We start from the raw sequence: 20,745 nt of genomic DNA, 5'->3' as shown, positions 1-20,745 counted from the left end.
TATGCTTCTGGAAGGGAATGATACAGAGAGAGAGATACAGGGAGAGGGGGGGAGACAGAGAGAGAGAGAGAGAGAGAGAGAGAGAGAGAGAGACAGAGAGAGAGAGAGAGAGAGAGAGAGAGATTTAATAAAATAAACATGTTAATTCGTTAAGAAGAGGATGCCATTCCTAGTAACATATGCGAAAAATAGGTAAAAGATATATGACTGAGAAGAATATTGCAAGTCAAAATTCGATATAATAAAGTGACATATACCGTTGGAGAAGATAAAAAAGAGAAATTATGCGAAATTAACTCTAAACCTATCGACAATTTTTCATAAACATATTTTTGGCTTCAAAACATCCAAATGGCCTGTTGATGGTAGGTTTACAATTAACGCGACAAAGTTTTTCCGACGGGGAGGCTCCAAGCCAGAAACGCCGGGGCCCTATACGCTTCCACGTATTCCACAACATAGTCATCAATTTAGAAAATATGCGACAATCCCAAGGCGTTAATTCACAAAAAAAAGTACTATTCATTAACATAAATTCGATACGAAAGATACTCTACGGAAAAGAAAAGCTACATATTATAAAGGGTATCCGCCACTATTGTACTTTTATTTAGAGGGACTGGAACGAGATTCAGTCTCTGTAAACGAGAAAATGGTCATTGAAACAAAGAAGCCTAGACGGTTATTATTTTAGATAAATTCGCAAAAGGTCTCAAAATGTTGGTAGCGATAGGTGCTCACCAAATAGAACGGGAACGAGATCTGTAGGTTAGTTCGTAGACTACTTTCCTTCCCTCAATTCGGAAATGAGCTATCGGCCGTTCGTCTAGTTCGCTATTACTTTTACTTTCGACTATGGTCACAAACTAAAATACTCCATACGTAGGTGAATGAGCCGGAATTTGTCGCCAGAAGAAGAGCCTTAAAAGCTCCCCTCCATAAATTAGTAATTCCTAATTCGCATGATAGAACTATGACAAAATATAATAATAGAGAATAGGTCAATTTAACGCATGATGGTAGCCAGAGAAGAGGCGTGTGGTGGTCAGAGTCCGAAGATATTCGAGGCGGGCCGAGCTGAGTGCGGGAGTGCTTAATGCGGCCGATCGTGAGTCCTCGGTGTAAGCAGCAGGGTCCAGCAAAAAGTGGGCCTTAATATCTTCTCCGGAGGCCACTGATAACGAGACGCCATTGGACGTACGGAGGCAGGGTGGCACGATAGAAGATATAACCTTTCCTTCTATCGGCGGCATGAATGGTAAAGGCTGTTTTTCGCGGACTGCATGGGGGGCTGGCAGAAGTTATGGAGGGATCCCATCCCAGGTCTCCCTTGATCCACAGAAGTCCTCCGGAACGAACAGCAGTTTGGTCCAACCTCTGTCGATCGCTCGTCCGGTAACTCAGGAACTCTCGTTGACGGTCCGCTTCGTGCTCATGATGGACGTAGATTTGCCCATGACTATACAGGAGGTAGGCGAATGCGAATAAGAAAGCTCCAAAAAAAAAAAAAATAAAACGAAAAGCAAAGAAGCAGAACAAACATAGGTATAAATGATGGTAGGCGAAAAACAGTGCGAAACGATACGGGAGACAAGCAAAGCAGCCTTTGGAATGTCGGGTGACTGACTTTTGGAAAGTCAAGTTTGGAAAGTCGTTGTAGGTGGATATGTTATTTTCCTACCCTTAGCAATCTTTGTGACTGAATTTCAGAAATTGACGTCACAATATTTCTTTAGTCATTTTATCCGCAGATAAATTCCACAATTCTATTCTATCTACTTAAAAGTGTACAGAATTTGGAGTAAAAAGTAATTTGTGTCCAATTGGTCTATGCGTCAGTGGGTCCTTCCCGAGTTAGAATACAACTGGTCCTTCTGTCCTAAACAAAAAGGGAAGAAAGTCTTGATATGGCTGGGAAACAAAGTAAAGGACTGAAGATGGAGACACATAAATTAGTGGCTGCTAGTTGTGAAATGCAGGAAAGTGGATACAGCGCACATGAGAAGAGTCTTGCGAAGGGAGTGCCTGCAGATCATCAATGGGGGAGGACCCACTGGCGCACAGACCAATTGGACACAAATGACATTTTACTCCAAATTCTGTACACTTTTAAACAGATGGAATAAAATTCGATATGAACAATGCCTTATTATAGTATATTGTATGTGGTTCAACATTAGTTTATGATAGGTTCAGTTAGGTAAGGTTATGATAGGGTGGACTGTTCAAATTTCAGAGACTGGGTAAGTTAGTGGATAAGTATATCGACTGAAGAGAACATTCAATATTTGAAAATACTTCGTCAGATAAAGATAACTTACAATATCGTTGAATTGCCGATCGAATATTGCTCAAGAGGCAGAAATTCGCATTTGTGTCCAACTGGGTTTGTGCGCAACTGGGCATCACCTGTGTCCATCACGTATTCCACTCCGTAGTTTCCTGTGTCCAGGTGTCAGATGTGGAAGTTCAGGGTGTCCATGTGTTCCAGTCCGTAGCTTCATGTATCTAGGTGTCGGGGGTGGAAGTCCAGGGTGTCCAGGTGTTCCGCTCCGTAGTTTCTTGTATCTGGGTGTAGATGTGAGAGTCCAGGGTGTCCAGGTATTCTACTCCGTAGTTTTCTGTGTCCAGATGTCGGATGTGGAACTCCAGGGTGTCTAGGTGTTCCGCTCCGTAGTTTATTGTATCTAGGTGTCGGCCATGAAAGTTCAGGGTGTCTAAATATTCTTCTCCGTAGTTTCCTGTATCTAGGTGCCGGACGTGGAACTCCAGGGTGTCCAGAGAAGTGTGCAACGGGAAACGCTTTAGCGCTTTGCTCAAACCATAGTATCCTCTTTGTTGTTCGCACGGCCTCAGGTACGTAAATAATCCATCACACTCTCCTCTCTTACGTTTACCACACGGCTTCAACAAGCTGGACACCATTAACGATGCTTATATACACTGAAGATTACATTTTTTTTTAAATTTGTATTATAACGGGGTGCCCGGCTCGTCCCCGCTACAATTAATTTATCCACAGGGCCGCCAGGGAGTGCTAGAGGGCTTGGTATTTCCGAAAAATTAGGAGTTCTGATCAGGAATCGAACCCGATACCTTTGGACTGCCAAGTCGGGCACTTACCACAGTGCCACTAAACCCACTGTCCGACCTGATAAGTCCTATTTATTTATTTTTCGGTCATTCCTAGATGGACATCCCCTTCAGCTCTGTAACGCCACGTTACAGTATATATCTTTATGCATTTAAAAAAAAATAAACTTATAATCTAAATTTATATGCCATTAAACATTTTCGAAAACGCAGTATATTAGGTTGGGGAAAAAGAAATCCATTATTTTTACGTTTATTTGAAGACTTCATTTACCATGGTTCGGATTGTCCGATTTGGGTCAAATATGTACCGTTTTGTTTTAAAATTTGTTGCCATTTTAAAGGTAACTTCATAATGCCTCTCTCATAGAAGCCCTGGTCCCCAGTAACGAAAAGCTCGATGAAGCTGTTTTCACAACCTCCTCTTGATGCCAGTTTCTTATCACTAAGGAAGTTTTTCAATGATAAAAAAAGATGGTAATCGCTTAGTGCCAGGTCCGAACTATAAGGTGGATGCATCACAACTTCTCAACCATGTTCCCGCAGTTTCTGGCGAGTCACTATAGACATGTGTGGCCTAGCGTTGTCCTGATGGAACACAACACCTTTCCTGTTGGCCAATTACGATCGTTTCTGGTCAACCGCTAGCTTCAAACGGTCCAATTGTTGACAGTAAAGGTCCGAATTCAGTGTTCGATCATATGGAAGCAGCTCATAGTAGATTATTCCTTTCCAGTCCCACCAAATGCACAGGAAAACCTTCCTGGCGGTTATTCCTGGTTTGGCCACCCTTTGAGTTGCTTCTGCGCGCTTTGACCACGACCGTTTTCGCACAATATTGTCGTATGTGACCAATTTTTCATCCCCAGTCACTATCCGTTTATGAAATGGGTCGATTTCGTTCCGTTTCACCAAGGCTTCGCAGATGGAAATTCGATCCATTAAGTTTTTTTTTTGCGTCAATTCGTGTGGTACCCAAACATCGAGCTTCTTCTTGAATCCAGCTTTATGAAGATGGTTTCAAACTCTTTTGTGGTCGATCTTTAGCTCCTGGACGATGCTACGGCTGCTAACATGCCGGTCTACTTCGATCATTTCCATGATTTTATCGACATTTTCGACGACTGGCCTACCTGTGCGAGGTGCATCTTTAACACCGAAAATACCGGAACGGAATCGACGAAACCAAAATTGCGCGTAATTGGCTGTGACAGTATCGGGACCATAAACACTATTCACGATTTCAGCCGCCTGGCTTGCATTTTCGCGTTTATCAAAAAAAAATTGTAAAATATACCGAATTTTCTCTTTGTTAGATTCCATCTTTTACACCCTATAACTCAGAAGTGAATCAATCAATCAAAAAACTATAAAGGAATTTTTTTTAATGGAATGTCACTTTTACAATGAGGACAAGTCTGAACTTCTCTGGATAATACTTTACGAGATATATATCATTATAGCCATCTAGCGAAAAAATAATGGATTTCTTTTTCCCCGACCTAATATTTTTATGATTAGCGACATCACAATGCATTTACATTTTATATGTATCTGTAAAAATATAGATTTCAGTGCTTAGAGTTTCTATATCCCGTTGAGCAACAAAAATGTGTGATATCCCCCAAAAATATGTAAAAAACTACGCCATTACAGGAATGCTGTGAATTCCTCTAACGGAAAGTATTGAAATCTTATTATTAAAGCCAAGTACATAAGTCATTACATGTTTGCCTATTATTTGATCTAGCACTGGCCCATCATTTTAATTGTATTTTCAACATTTTCTATAACGTTTTCGCTACTCTCTTACATTACTATTGCTTCCCGTAGTTGATTATGATTTAATGGTCATTTAATAATTAATAAAACTTTAGGTGATTCCTTATCGAGTACTAGTTGGCGGGTCCATGCATTTCTTGATATAAATTTGGATCCGCCAAGTAATTCTCGATAAGGAATCACCTAAAGTTTTATTAATTATTAAATGACCATTAAATCATAATCAACTACGGGAAGCAATAGTAATGTAAGAGAGTAGCGAAAACGTTATAGAAAATGTTGAAAATACAATTAAAATGATGGGCCAGTGCTAGATCAAATAATAGGCAAACATGTAATGACTTATGTACTTGGCTTTAATAATAAGATTTCAATACTTTCCGTTAGAGGAATTCACAGCATTCCTGTAATGGCGTAGTTTTTTACATATGTATGCATTAAATAAATGTTTTGCTGATACTTTAACGGTATCTTCTGTAAAAAAAAGATATTTGCTTCAAGCTCCTCCTCGTCAACTGGCTCGGAGGCAAAATTCGCCTCGAGTCCGATTATTGCATTTATTGTTATTAGTGTAAGACTCGACCTTCTAACCTTCTATCTCCTTGCCCCATCCCCTGGGGGACTGGCTCGGAGCACATCGAAGACCATATACCACACAGAATATTGGATTCGAGAGATGGAGGCCACAATTGAGATCGCCGAAAGCACATTGAGGCCCAGCCAGCTACCCACTGAATGGATCCAGTCCCTCGGTGCAGTCCCGTCACACGGGCAGCCACTAGGCCTGTGTGACCGCGTGGGAGCCCTCTCCACCCGGAAGGAAATTTGACGGGACTTGAAGGCCGCCATCTTGCCTGGCGTGCTGGTGAAGACAACATCGTAACAAAGCGAGGCTGTCTACTGCCGTGTCAAGTGAAGGCATCAGAACTCTGCTATGCCCAACTCCGGACCAATGTCGATGCGTGTAGCCATCTCACTCCAGACAACCACTAATAATCGAGGCCCGCCAAGGGAAACGATGAGGACCGGAAATCGTGAAGACACGATTTCGCGCTAGTCTTCGAGCAGAAACTTATTGCGAATTTCCAATTTTACTTTTGAGTGAGAGCGTGAGAGTACATATTCGTATTATTATTGTTGCGTGTGAGCTGTCTGATTGAGTAATTTTGCGGTTTAATTGAGTGCCCTTTTTTCACACTTCCCCCCCTTCTTGACCCTTTATTGTAGAGTATCCTTAATGAGTATTGCGAGCCATCCCCACGGGGACTGGCATTTTCTTTCTTAGTATTTCAAATATATCAAACCGGCCTTCTGGTGCAGAGGAAGACCGAGTGGTGTTGTGTTGCGCTCGAGTTTTAGTATCATGCGTCGCTGTTCCTTGATAGCCCTTTAACTCTTTTTCCATTGTGTCATAAATTATTGTAAAAACCGAGGTAATAATTACGAAGCCGTTGCGATCGGGAACCTTTTTTCTGAGACCCCTCTCATTACCCCTGCTAGCCGTAGCCGTGCCCAGTTCTGGAGTCAGAATAAATATTGAAAGACCTTGCGAGGTCACTCGACGGTGCTATCCTATGTTGTTTTGAGGGAAGTATTTAGTGTCAGTAAGCCCTTATTTCCCTCTTATTCCCTTGTCGACCAATACCTTTCCGTCTTCCTCGATCCCCCTTTACCACTATCGAATTGAAGCCCTGTTGCGACATACCGTGTTCCTGAACGAGCTTTTGTTTATTATTATTTTGGATCTATCTAGTCTAACCTACTGCGTACATTGCTTTCGGAAAGCTTTCGAACAAGGATATATAATGTTACGATCGCTCCCTAAAATACGCGGAATATGGTTATGTTTTTATGTTCGATAAGATAATGGAACGGTTGAAAGTTATGAAGATTCAGTGAATGTTGATTTAGAAAAGGTAGGTAGGATGGTTCGTTGGTCAGATTTGTCGGTGTTAAACGGTACGTCCACGTGTTATGTCGGCCCTGTCTTTCACTGTTTATTTCTTGCTACCTCACGCTACTTGTATAATATTACTACAACATGGGTGCGCTATCCGAACGAGCTGCTTGATTTAAATCTGATTTTGATAAGTTAAGACACTCGATTTCTAGTGATTTCTAAAATCGCTAGTATGTCCACGTAATAAGTTAATTGTTCCCGCAGATAAAGAATCTGAAGAAACAGAAAATAGGTTCTAAGGAATTTCCCGATCGGTATGAGGAGGATTGTTTCCTGAGTCTGATATGGTATCCTGATTAATGGAACGAGAACGAAAAAAGTTCGTAGGTCCGTGGTTTGGGAGGAGGGAACGGGGGAAAATAGTAGACTGGCGGCAGAGGCACGGTGCCCTTTTGGGTTGAGAGCCCGCACGCAAGGGGTGCTCAACCGCCAGGACGCACTGCCGGCACTTTGAACTTTGATCGGCTACGGTTTGCGGAGAGGGGTAGGTAGGAGAGAGAGAGATTTGGATTTTGTTTAAGGGACTGGCGGGACCGCTAGTTTTCGGTAAGTACCGCGAGAGCGGTCTTATTTAGGGAATATCCTGCGCGAGAAGATAGCAGAGCGGGAGTGGTGCGGACACACGGATGCCTCAAGTGGCGACCGACGTCAGAGGGCACACTCCCGAGGAAGAAAAAGCTCATCTCCAACGAGACCTGTTAGGACCGGGAATAGCGCCGCGAGGGGATTCGCGGATTCGGTAGACACACCGAGGTAGGGACAGGTCTTGGGCAGGCTAGACACCACGACTAGGAATAGTCGTGAGCCGCTGTTGGGAAACACACTGTACGCGACGGGATTTGTATTGTAAAATCCACCGTTTATTTAATGGTAATAAACGAAACGGTATTCTACTCGCTGTCTAATCATTTTGCGCGCCTATCCGCTGGCTCTCAAATTCTTTCTCGTCGCCTTCATGTTCCCCTCTACCATTTTCAGTGCGCTGAGGCTGAGCCGCCGGGAAATGTGAAAAACGGCCGTGGTGAGGGATGGAGGTGCGGGGAAGCCGCACCTGGCGCCCAACAATTAAATTTTCGGATCTTTTCTTCGATTTCAGCACGTTGGGAGCAGCCACGAATTATTTATAGGCGACGCCAATGGACGGCATACGTCACAAGACATAATAAGGATTTGTATGACAAATTCCTTATGAACGTAATGCTTAATAGAATATAATAATAAGCGTAACAGTTTCCGGTTGTATAAATGATAACGTAATTCATAGTTGAAGATTCCAACAATATGACGGAATATGAAACAAAACAAAAATGTAAACTAAAAAATATAAATCATAAGAATTGATTATATTAGACGATTGATTGACTTATATACTTGTCTAGTACCGTCGGTAAAAATAATGCATATGTAATGTGTATGGTATATGTATGGCTTGGGGTATTACAATATAATGTGGGTTGGCCATGGGTACAAGTGGCTATGTATATGTATAGGTGAGCGAATGTCGTATAGTATAGGAGGGCCGAGACATAACAATAAATTAAACAAAATTAAAGTAAAACGCATAAACTTTTGAATTGTGTTTTGAGTCACATAGGGCACCGTACTATACGTTGTTCTGCAGACAAATCTTAAATACGAGTTAGTTGAATATAGCCCGAGAAAAACGCACGAAAAAGGATTTGAGTGCAGATCATTTCTGTTGGTGTTTTGTTCTGATTCGTTAACTATAACCTGTTCCCATTTAAAAACTAAGAACTTTCGGATAAAAACAAGGTCATTTTCGTGATGTTGGATGCCTTCCGAATATGGCCATATCTCAGAGCTGTATGAAATTTGGGACATTCTGTATATTGAGACGTTTCGCGATTTTAGCGGATTAGGAATCACGAGTCTTTTTAAGGGGTTTATGCATTGGGCAGGCGTCTTGATAGGAAATAACACTTGATTTTTTAAATTAAATCATCTTACTATATTGTCCTATAAATAACATGTTACAAGGTCACTTAATTGCTATTTCATTCTCTCACATAAACACACACTCTTATAATTATATACAATTTTTCTTATTGTACCGCAGGCGACAAGAATTGTATTTGTTTGGAAAGAAATAGCTGAAACTATAATACAGCAGATGCACAATGCGTCCAGAGACTATAGTCCACCTGAAGGTAGGGATGGTAATGATTCAGGACCCACAGATGATCACAATGACTTCCGTTCGCTCAACCTGTTACCTTTAGAAAGGTTTTGTTTCAGACAGCTACTAATCACAATGATGTTGGAAGTCTTTTTAGGCAGGTGTCAGTAAGGTGGATTTTTGGTCAGTTCCTGACACCTCCGGCACAATCACTTTGCTGCAGGAGATCAGGGATGAGACATGCTCCCTGAGACCAAAAATTGCCAAGGATGAGCTCCTACAGTTTGCAGTACAATAGTGTTCACTGGTTCCTAAGTCTTTACTTCTTCTTGTCGTATTTTGGTGTATATGAATCTTAACAATGAACGAATGGAGTGGGAATCGGAATCCGAAACAGAGTGGATTCCTGTCGAGGAAGCCGCTGCTTATATCCTTGAGAGGAATACGTTATTAATAGTGGGGATAACGATTTTTATTCTCCCAAGGTGTGAATGTCGCATTTTTGACTTGATATTCGACTTATTATTTGATTTGACCATTTAATTTGACTAGTTGGATTAGCAGTTTCTTTAAGTACCGATTACTAGTATTTTTATTGTATTTTTCTCGTGCCGGCTGATAACGCTTTGGTACTTGTTTCTTTTGATTCCGAGTTTGGATTCTAGGAATGTTAAAAGTAATATTTTCTAATATTATTTCCTCATGATTGTGGCTGTGACTCGATTCAAGCGAATTATGATATATTAGGGATTTAAACGTCCGATTTTCCCTTTCATTTATCGGCATCATTGAGAGAGGTGATAGGAGTTTTGAGAAATTTTAAGATTGGAGGAGTTCTCTTAGATACTATTATGCACCCCAATAATGCGCTATACAGTCCTATGCGGGGCTCTTGACGTACTCATCATCGAGATTTGAATAATTAGGAAGGAAAAGGATCAACCATGGAGGGGTATAAGAGCGGAACGTTATAATATATGTATATGTATATGTTTAATATATGTTGTAACAAAAATGTTACTGCAGGCTCCCCTCCGCCTCCTGGCTCGAGGTCCCATAGGCCTCGAGTATTGCGTTTCAGCGTTAAGTATAAGTAATTGCGTTTATTTAGTTGTTTTAGGTTCATTGTATTTAGAGTTAAGATCCCTTCCCTCCATCCCTCCCTCCCTGTCACCATTCCCCCGTATGGCACTGGCTCGGGGACCATCTCCGAGGACCAACCACCAGCACCAGCATCGAGGACACCGTCGTGGACCTGCCACGAGGACCCAGCATCCCTGGATATACCGCGAGAGCGGCTACGTCGCCGAGGCAGCGGAAGGCAGGGATGGCATGGGCAGGAGGAACAACAGATGATCGAGACTCCCGTGGGATGATGCCCGCCAGCCCCGCCACCACCATCGCCACCAATATGCAGCCCCGGTGCAGTCCCGTCATACGGGCAGGAAAACGTCCCGTGTGACAGCGGCGGAGCCCTCTCCCTCCGAGACCGCGGACGTGCCCGGGAGGAATTGACAGGCCTGGAGGCCGCCATATTGACCGGCGCGCGCAGCCAGCACGCGCGCCGGTAAAGCCAGCGCCAAATGAATGAAACACTTTATTCTTCAATATTGTTTACCGATGAAGCTACGTTTACTAATCGTGGAAATCTAAATTTGGATAACATGCTCTACTGGTCGAACGAAAATCCACGCTGGTTACGAGAAATTGACCATCAGCGACAATGGGCAGTTAATGTGTAGCGCGGAATCATTAATGACTAAATAATTGGGCCGTATTTTATTGACGGGACTCTTACTGGCGAAAAATATGAACATTTTATAAGAAACACATTAGGGACTTTACTAGAAAATGTACCGCTGAACATTCACCAAACAATGTGGTTGCAGCACGATGGATGCCCAGCACGTTATGCTCGACGAGCAAGACAGGCACTTAATAATCTTTACTCAAATCGATGGATAGGTCGTGGAGGATCGGTTTCGTGGCCAGCTCGTTCTCTGAATTTAACCCCGTTAGATTTTTGTCTCTGGGGAACATTAAAAAATGTTTTTCAAGAAATGCCAACTACACCACAAAATATGAGACAACGAATTACTGCAGCATGTGCTAGAATAGGTGTCGATACGATAAGATGTGCACGAGATTCAGTGATACAAAGATTGTAGCTGTGCATTGACGCAAATGGTCGACACTTTGAACATCTCATGTAATGTAAATTTATTTTACTAGCACATTTGAACATAAATGACATTGATAGTAGCTTGCTGAAATCGCCTCAACACTGGTTATCACATAGCGACGAAAAAAATGTAGCATCCCATTTAAAAAACTGAAAATGACCTTGAAAACTTCTTTACGCCTACACTCTCGCAAAAAATAATAACATCATATTATGTCCCCCTCCATACCGTACAAGTTTTGTATGAAACATTTACAGAAATTATTACAAATAACAAAAATATTCCAGGTGGATAAAGTTATTGGTCTACCCTGTATTTGAATGAGGGGCTAACCTAAAGAAAAATTCCCTAAAAAATTAGTTTTAATATTATAAATAAATAGTGGACTATCAAACGTCGTGGATGCAATATCAAACACCTACAAATGACCTACAAACGATTGCAAAAAAAATCATTCAAATCCGTTATAGATGAGGCGCTAATTATGTGGAGCTGTCTCTGTTTGGCTAATTACTTCTTCCGTGGAATACATACATTCAGTACACCCGTGCATAAGATTCACTATGGAAATTCAGGAACGGGTGAATCTCCAATTCTTAGACGTTCTAGTGTTAAGCCTTAGCTAGTGAAACTGCTAGGGCGTAGATATATCTTAATTGTGGACTACCATTTGAACGCTAGGGGTATCTGTTATCTGTGTTATTGGGGGATGGAATAAGGTTGTTGAAAGATTCTTAGATTGGGTCGCTTCAAAGAGTGGACTGTTTATTGGTATCGTGGATTCGAATGAGAAGCGACAAGTATCATCGATTCGTTACAGTTAGATGTTTTCTGTGTTATTGGGGGATGGAATAAGGTTGTTGAAAGATTCTTAGATTGGGTCGCTTCAAAGAGTGGACTGTTTATTGGTATCGTGGATTCGAATGAGAAGCGACAAGTATCATCGATTCGTTACAGTTAGATGTTTTCTGTGTTATTGGGGGATAGAATAAGGTTGTTGAAAGATTCTTAGATTGGGTCGCTTCAAAGAGTGGACTGTTTATTGGTATTGTGGATTCGAATGAGAAGCGACAAGTATCATCGATTTGTTACAGTTAGATTACATACAAAGAATTCGTTAACTTACGGAGGTTGTGCTTGTATTATTGGTTTGAAGAGTGGCAAAGGATTTCATAGTATGAGTTCTTTCTTATGCACTGTGATGTCTGTCGTTGCACTCGCGATAGATTGATACGAATGCTCACCGCGGCGACTTCCCCAGCCCTCGGGTGGGAAGGCTTGTTCACAAGGATCTGAAGGCACGTAAGATACTACTCGCGGAGGAACGAGCAAGACTCGATGATTTCAACGGTAGCTCCTAGAGGAGTTCCGTCGGTTCCCAAGATTCACTGAATACCGTAGGAGCATTAGCTCCGATTTTGGGGACAATGCACCGCAATATTGATGAACTTGCAAAGGAAGAGTGTTTGAAAAAGAAAAAAAAGAGAAGAATATAGGAGGAGAGGAAACTTTTTACTAACAACAGTTCATGGATTATGCCTTCTCTCTATTTTGAATGTCTCCTTCTTTCTGTTATTTGAATTATAGAACTCTCTGGATCCTTTGAGAATAGGATGTTCTAGATCATTATCGATCGAGCGTAGTGGAAAATTCTAGACTAACGATTAGAGGGCTTATAACTCAAGAAAGTTATCTTGAAGCAATTGAAAAGATGGAATCTTTCCTTGCGGAACCCACCATGACAAGAACTGAATCAAATCAGTCTCTCTGTCTGAGTTCCAATCAGCCATCGTTGTATTATCAAGCACGTTTACCTCGACTCGACCTTCCCAAGTTTAACGGGTCTCCTTCTGACTGGCTATCGTTCACGGATATGTTTAGCTCTATGGTTTTATCTCATCCAACAATTACGTCTGTTGAAAAATTACAATATTTAAAAATTAGTCTGATCGGGTTTGCATCTCACTTCCTTAAAAACACCACACTTACAGCAGACAATTTTCAAAAGGCATGGGATGCATTGATCACCTTTTATGAGAACAAACGACTATTAGTTAATTCAGCGTTAAGCTCATTAACAAGTCTTAAACCCATAACTAAGGAATCAGCTTTTAAACTGGAAAAATTATACACTACCATTACTCAAATTTATCGTAGTTTAGAAACCTTATAACGGCCTGTTCATACTTGGGATGATTTTTTAGTATTTATTGCTGTTCAACGACTTGACTCTGAATTAGTCAAAGCCTGGGAAAGTCACTTGGGATCTTCTGAAGAGCCTCCTACATGGAATCAATTTAGTGATTTTTTAATGACCAGAATGCTATCACTGCAAGCATTCGAGAAGTCTCGCGCAGGGAAATCTACGGCACAGAACTCTATCAAGTCTCATTTTGCTGGGCAATCAATTAAAAGGCTACCTACGACCAGTTCAAGCTCATGCGTAATCTGTTCAGCAAACCATTATATTACTAGTTATCCAGAATACACCAACAAGTCTATTCAACAGCGGTTTGATATTATTAACCAGAAGAAGCTCTGTTTTAATTGCCTAGGTCAACATCGAGTTTCTGCTTGCCGGTCTACGAAACGATGCAATAAATGTGGAAAAAAGCATCATACCACAATTCATCAAGCAACTTTTTCGTCAACTACCCATCCAACCAAGTTAGTAACGCCAGGAGACCACACTTCAACTGATCCTGAAAAGCATGTTCATCATTCAGCCTTTAATCAGCAGTCCTCATCTTGTGTATTATTGGGAACGGCTCTTGTCATTATCGTCTCTGAATCGGGAGAGCAAACACAAGCAAGAATATTAATTGATCAAGGATCAGAGACTTCACTAATCTCTGAACGCCTGGCTCAACTTCTTCACCTTCTTAGATGATGGTCATACTCTCAATTCATTGGTATCGGGGAACAAAAGACCGGTAAAGCAAGAGGCCTCGTTTCATTTTGCCTTAAGCTTTATTTTGAATCTAATTTCAAGTTTGCTATGTCTGCGTACATTTTGCCTAAACTGACGTCAAATTCCATCAGTTAAAATCAAAGATGTCTCATAGTCACACTTGAAGAATCTCCAGCTTGCTGATCCGGAGTTCAATTCTTCCGGGCCCATCGATATCAGTCTTGGAGCAGATTTCTATGGGCAAATAATTGAAAATGGCCTAATCAAAGGAGTGGCAAATGCTCCAATAGCTAAATTTACCAAGTTCGCTTGGCTAATTTCTGGTCCGACTGGAGCTACGTCATCATTACCTCAAAGTCACACATACCACGTCACAATCGATAGAGAACTTCATGATATACTTCAACGATTTTGGCAACTTGAAGAACTTCCGTCATCCAGCAGAACTTCATTATCCGCGGAAGAGCAGGAATGTGAAAGCATTTCGAATCGTCTCATTCTCGAGACAAAGAAGGCCGATACATTATCAAATTGCCATTAAAACAATCTGCTAATTAATTAGGTGACTCTAGAGCTCATGCCTGTCAGATGCTGTCACGACTTTCAAAACGATTAACATCTGATCCTACTTATTGCCAAGCTTATTCAAATTTTATGACAGAATACGAAACCCTACAACACATGAAACAAGTTCCCAATGACGAGTTAGAGCCGTCACGTATTTATTATCATCATCTTGGAGTGATTCGGGACACCAGTATTATAACCAAACTTCGCGTCGTATTTAACGGATCCAGCCGCACATCAACAGGAGTATCGTTGAATGATATACTTCACACTGAAGCTAAGCTTCAAATTGCCTTAATTGATGTTTTGATATGGTTCCGACAGTTTCGTTATGTCTCCTCATCAGATATTGAAAAGATGTATCGACAAATCCAAGTCCATCCCGATGATTGGGGTCTACAGCGAATCTTATGGATTAACAATTCTCAAGATATTGTCACTTATCAACTTACTACTGTGACGTATGGCCTTGCCTGTGCTCCTTTTTTTGGCACTTCGAACGCTATTGCAATTAATTACAGACGAAGGCGCTAAATTTCCCCTTGCGATTCAAATTTTGAAGAAAGGACGGTACGTCGATGATATATTTGGAGGAGCTGATTCCGTTCAACAAGCTCAAGAAAAGGTTCATCAAGTAAACCAACTCTGCATGGCGGCCGGCTTTCCTCTTCAAAAGTGGAGTAGTAATAACCCGTTGGTCCTTCAGTCAATACCGCCGGAAAAAAGAATTAACTTATCATCGTTACCTATCAAAGAGGATACTGTTATTCATACATTAGGGCTATCCTGGAAACCAACCTATGATACGTTTCATTTTACGGTTAAGACACCTTCAACAAAGATTATTACTAAACGAACCCTGTTATCGACCATAGCACAACTATTTGATCCACTTGGGCTAGTCTCTCCTGTGATAATCAAGGGTAAAATTTTCATTCAAGAACTTTGATCAATTAAACTTGATTGGGATGATCCCTTGCTAACGCAGTTAGCTGATAAATGGATTGTTTTTGTCACACAACTTCAAGAATTAGCTTCTCTTTCATTCCCCCCATGGTTGGGTATTAAAAAGGATTTTCCAATTGAAATCCATGGATTTTGCGACGCATCTCAACAAGCCATAGCTGCAGCAGTATACTTACGATCCATTAATGAAACTCGCACCACTAACTGTGTCTTGGTCTGCTCCAAAATTAAAGTGGTACCGTTGAAGCGGTTGACCATTTCTCGTTTAGAACTCTCCGGAGCAGTTTTATTAACAAAACTCGTTGCACATGTCATTAACGTGCTAAATTTCGATAAAGTACCTATTTATTTATGGACAGACTCCTCTATAGTTTACACATGGATCAACAATCATCCCTCACGATGGAAGGATTTTGTTCACAATCGCGTTTACCTTATTCAAGAAACTTTACCATAAGCCAAATGGAGATTTGTTCCGGGCACTGAGAATCCAGCAGATTACGCAACTCGTGGATTAACACCGAATCAACTCTCTCAACATTCCATGTGGTGGACTGGACCGCAGTGGCTTAGCCTAAATTCTTCAACTTGGTCAATTGAATCTAAATTACCTTCTGTCAAGGATAATCTTGAAGAACGTTCGAGTGAAATCTTAACTGTATCTAAAAATGAACCGAAAGAACTTTGGGATTTACTCCATCGTTATTCAAACATAACTAAGCTATTGAGAATTACCGCTATATGCCAACGAGTCATCCTTCGCTTCCGCAAGGTTTCAGGATCATCTCTAAATTATCCATTAACTCGTGGAGACTTAGAAGTTGCAAAAGGTTATTGGATTAAGGCTGTTCAACGCTCATCATTCCATCAAGAAATCAATATTCTGTCACAAGGTCAATCTCTTCCAAGCTCTAATTCACTCATACGATTAACACCATTTGTCGACTCTTCCCGTTTCCTGCTAGTCGAAGGTCGCCTTCAATCAGCACTTTTACCTCTAAATGCAAAACATCCCTTGATACTTCCCAAGGATTCTATTTTAACAAAGCTGATTGTATCTGATGCTCATATTCGCATCCTTCATGGAGGAAGTCAAGCAACGTTGGGATTTATCCGAAACGACTACTGGATTCTAGGAGGCAGAGCACCTGTTCGCTCCTTTATACTCAAATGCGTACGATGTGCTCGATATAGACAAAAGAGAGCGCAACAATTAATGGGACAACTTCCCTACACAAGAACTACCCCATCTCGTCCATTTCTCCACTCTGGCATTGATTATGCAGGACCTCTTATGCTCAAAACCTGGGAAGGGCGAGCTGCCAGAACCTATAAAGCTTATATAGCATTATTTGTCTGCCATTCTACTTCTGCTGTTCACTTAGAGCTCGTTACTGATTATACCGCTGAAGCATTCTTAGCCGCATACAAGAGATTTTCTTCCCGCCGAGGAATCTGTGTCACCTTATCGAGTGATTGTGGTACGAATCTTAAAGGAGCCGATTTTGAGTTACAAAATCTTTTTTGTTCAGCATCAAATAAATGGAAACATCTTGCTTCACTACTTGCGAATGATGGTACGCAGTGGAAGTTTAATCCACCAGGTGCTCCTAACTTCGGAGGGAAATGGGAGGCAGGAGTAAAATCGGTGAAACATCATCTTCGAAGAGTCATTGGAGAACAAACTTTAACCTATGAAGAAATGGCAACTCTTCTCACCCAGATAGAAGCAGTGCTAAATTCACGACCTCTTTGTCCTCTTACTGATGATCCTGATGATCTTACTGCTCTTACTCCAGGACATTTTTTGATTGGAAACGCACTTGCTATTATTCCAGAACCATCATTAGAAGAAATTAAAACGTCTCGTTTGTCTAGATAGCAACAGATCCGTCAAATGCTGGACAGTTTCTGGTCACGATGATCTCGAGAATGCTTACAACATTATCATGCAATTTATAAATGGAATCGACCTGCTGCACCAATCAAAGAAGGATCTCTCGCTCTAGTTGTTGATGAACGCTACCCCCCTGCAAAGTGGCCTCTTCGCCGCATCATTCAAAATCATCCTGCAAAAGATGGTCATACTAGAGTTGTTACTGTTCGAACACAGACTTCTACAGTTAAGGCATTATTCTGGTTTGAAAATTTTGTTTGGCTTGATTTTTTTTTTTACATTTTTCGAAAGTAGAGGTATGTAGAATTATCGCATAAAAATTTCAGAACGATCCGAGCAGTCTAACTATATTATTTTGTTACCTGAACGGTGCTACCTTTAGTACCTGAGCGCGTGCGCCTGACCCTCTTTCTGGCTACCGACTGGTGTAAGTATCATAAACGATCCGAGTAGTCTAACTATATTATTTTGTTACCTGAACGGTGCTACCTTTAGTACCTGAGCGCGCGCGCCTGACCCTCCTTCTGGCTACCGACTGGTGTAAGTATCGTAAAGCTGAGGCAGCTAAAACCCTTGATACTTATAAACATCCTCCTGCTCTCGCTGAAGATGTCCAAGAAGTTTTAAAGCCAGTGTACGAAGACCTGACAAAACCAGAATTACTTGAAAGATGTTTAGGTGGCAACACTCAAAATAATAATGAGTGCTTCAACAAATGCGTTTGGTCTATGGTGCCTAAACACGTATTTCATGGTAAAAAAATTGTTGAAGTAGCTTGTAAACTGGTAGCTTGTGTTATTAACGAGGGTTTTGATCCAATACTGAAAATAATGCACGTTTTGGGGATAAACCTTGGCCCTATCGCAGTTAATTACGCTAGTAACCGCGACAACACACGTGTGCGCTCAGCCAATCGTTTGAGCGGAGAATCTTCAAAAGAGGCCAGGACACAACGAAAAAAGGCTAGAGTGGAAGATAATGAGCATTTTTAAGAAGCAGAAGGCATACTGTATGGTGCAGGCATCGCTGATTAAGGTAAAGTAAGATTTTTTTGAAATTTTTCATCAAAAAAAACTTTAAACGCGTTTTTCTCAAAACAACGTTTTTTCTCCTGGCGAGCACGATTCCGCCGAAGCCACTGAACCGATCCTTATAAAAATTAAACCACATATTCTACATATACATAGTTCTCTCCTATTCTATAACCGTGTTGAAATTTTAATTTTTACTATTGTTTTTTACAAAAATCAATGAAAAAAAACGCATTTTTTTTGTTTTTTTTTTTCAAATCGCTGCCATTTTGTTTTTTATTAATAAATATTACTATTTGTAGAATGCGTGAAAACCACTGTGATACTAAATCTAAAACTCTTTGAAGTTTTTGTTTTTGATGAACTGATATCAACTTATCATGCCCGCCAGCAGCATACCTTCTTCTTTTTAAGGGGTCACGTTCGCCAGCCATTTTTTTGTAAAAAAAGTTTTAAAAATAAATAAAAAAAATTTTTTTGTATACTTCGAGAGTGTACTTAGTAAACCCAATGAGTTTTATACCAATAATTACTATAGTATTCCTTAAAAAAATTCGCAAATATAGCCTTTTTTTCGAGCGTCCAAACCAAAATAATCCCTTAAACGACCTATTGTCAAATTATACCCTCTTCCAATTGATTCGGACTCGCTTTAAATTCGTTAACAAGTTAACGAAGGCGGGCGGAAATGTTTGAAAAAGAAAAAAAAAAGAAGAATATAGGAGGAGAGGAGACTTTTTACTAACAACAGTTTACGGATTATGCCTTCTCTCTATTTTGAATGTCTCCTTCTTTCTGTTATTTGAATTATAGAACTCTCTGGATCCTTTGAGATAGGATGTTCTAGATCATTATCGATCGAGCGTAGTGGAAAATTCTAGACTAACGACTAGAGGGCATATAAGTCCTTCTAGACGCGCCCTCTAGTTAGTATAGAACGTGTATGCGAGAAACTCTACTCGTCGTTAAAACGCAGTGCGCAAAAGTGATCGACAGTGTATTGTTAGTGTGACATCTGGTGTTTCCATTTTAAATTAGTGATTGTGCTTCACACTCTCTTATCATAGTTTCTCTTTCTAGTGCACTCATCTCTTAGCTGCATCTCTCAAAGCCCTCTTTCGAGCTTTTGCAATACCGAGTAAACTCTCGTCTTGTAGGGACTATTCTAGTAACTTCTCTACCCTACAAGACTTGTCTTGCAATCTCCGTTTATCTCTTAATCAGATCTAGAAATTTCTCGTCGTGTTCGGGATCTTTTGGCCAAGTCTCTCCTGACACGACACATCTCACGACTCTATTCTTTGCTTCTTTCTCATCAAGCTTATATCTCATAATATCTGAGTTTTTTGTTTTGTTTAAATCTAGATTAATCTACATTTTTGCCGTGCTGCTGTTTAACCAGAATTTTATTTATTACTGTCTTGTAACAAAGAATCTTGCTTCATACCTCGCACTGGCATGTAGTGTTAGCGCGTGGCCTGCTACTCAGCGTTTCAGGAATTACATGAGGCAATCGAGAAGTTCGGTGTACCGAAAAGAATTTACAGATTGCATTTACTTGAGTAGATCCGCTTTGGGATATAACACTACTCCATCGAAATGAAGAATGAAGCTTAGGTCATCAGGTGTACCGGAAACCTACCCATATCGATAGGTATCTCCATGCCCCCTCACATCATCAACTTGCTCAGAAAAATTCTGTCATCAACTCCCTTATGTACCAGGCTTTAACCACTTCTCAACCGCAACATCTAAATATAGTAATCAAACATCTGAACGAATCCCTTAGTAGAAATGGATATCACAGCAAGCCATGAATTACATAAGCTACAAAATAAAAACCCATCCCCATCTTCCAATGAATCAGCCGAGATATAGAAACATCGAACACTCGTAGTTGTACCCTAACTTCAAGGTACAACAGACTGCATCAACAAGGTACTACGGAAATACAACATCCGTAGAATCTTCAAACGCCCGAAGAAAATTGGACAAATTATTCTCAGTACGAAAGACCGCAAACCACCCCTGAATGCCCTAGGAGTATACCAAATTTTCTACTCCTCTGGAAAAGTTTACATAGGTGAGACCGGGAGGAAGATTAGTACGCGGGTGAAAGAACATAAACCATGTACCAATTAAGGTCATTTTTCTTAATCTGCTCTAGCTGAACATTGGATGGACACTGAACATTCAGTGAAAATGATAAGACAGTATT

The 20,745-nt window shown here is 40.8% G+C and overlaps 2 protein-coding genes across 4 annotated transcripts in view; both read left to right on the top strand.

Annotated features, from left to right (window-relative positions):
• LOC107267226 overlaps nt 1–20,745 on the top strand; it is a 49,834-nt gene that overhangs the window by 25,846 nt on the left and 3,243 nt on the right. The window lies entirely within an intron of this gene.
• Nucleotides 14,869–18,826, top strand: LOC112494270. Of its 2 annotated transcripts, XM_025084433.1 has the most exons (3): nt 14,869–17,721; nt 17,823–17,923; nt 18,106–18,826. In XM_025084433.1, the coding sequence occupies exon 1, from the start codon at nt 16,144–16,146 to the stop codon at nt 17,479–17,481; it is 1,338 nt and encodes a 445-aa protein (XP_024940201.1). In that variant the 5' UTR covers nt 14,869–16,143; the 3' UTR covers nt 17,482–17,721; nt 17,823–17,923; nt 18,106–18,826. The 2 variants fall into 2 exon arrangements, with proteins under 2 accessions (XP_024940201.1, XP_024940200.1); XM_025084432.1 differs by having other exon boundaries at nt 14,869–17,923.

This window comes from Cephus cinctus, unplaced genomic scaffold (genome assembly GCF_000341935.2).
Source record: "Cephus cinctus unplaced genomic scaffold, Ccin1 Ccin1_scaffold0352, whole genome shotgun sequence".
In the NCBI taxonomy this organism is placed as follows: domain Eukaryota; kingdom Metazoa; phylum Arthropoda; class Insecta; order Hymenoptera; family Cephidae; genus Cephus; species Cephus cinctus.
Note: the sequence above shows the minus strand (reverse complement) of the source record. Positions and strands in the feature narration are given on the sequence as shown.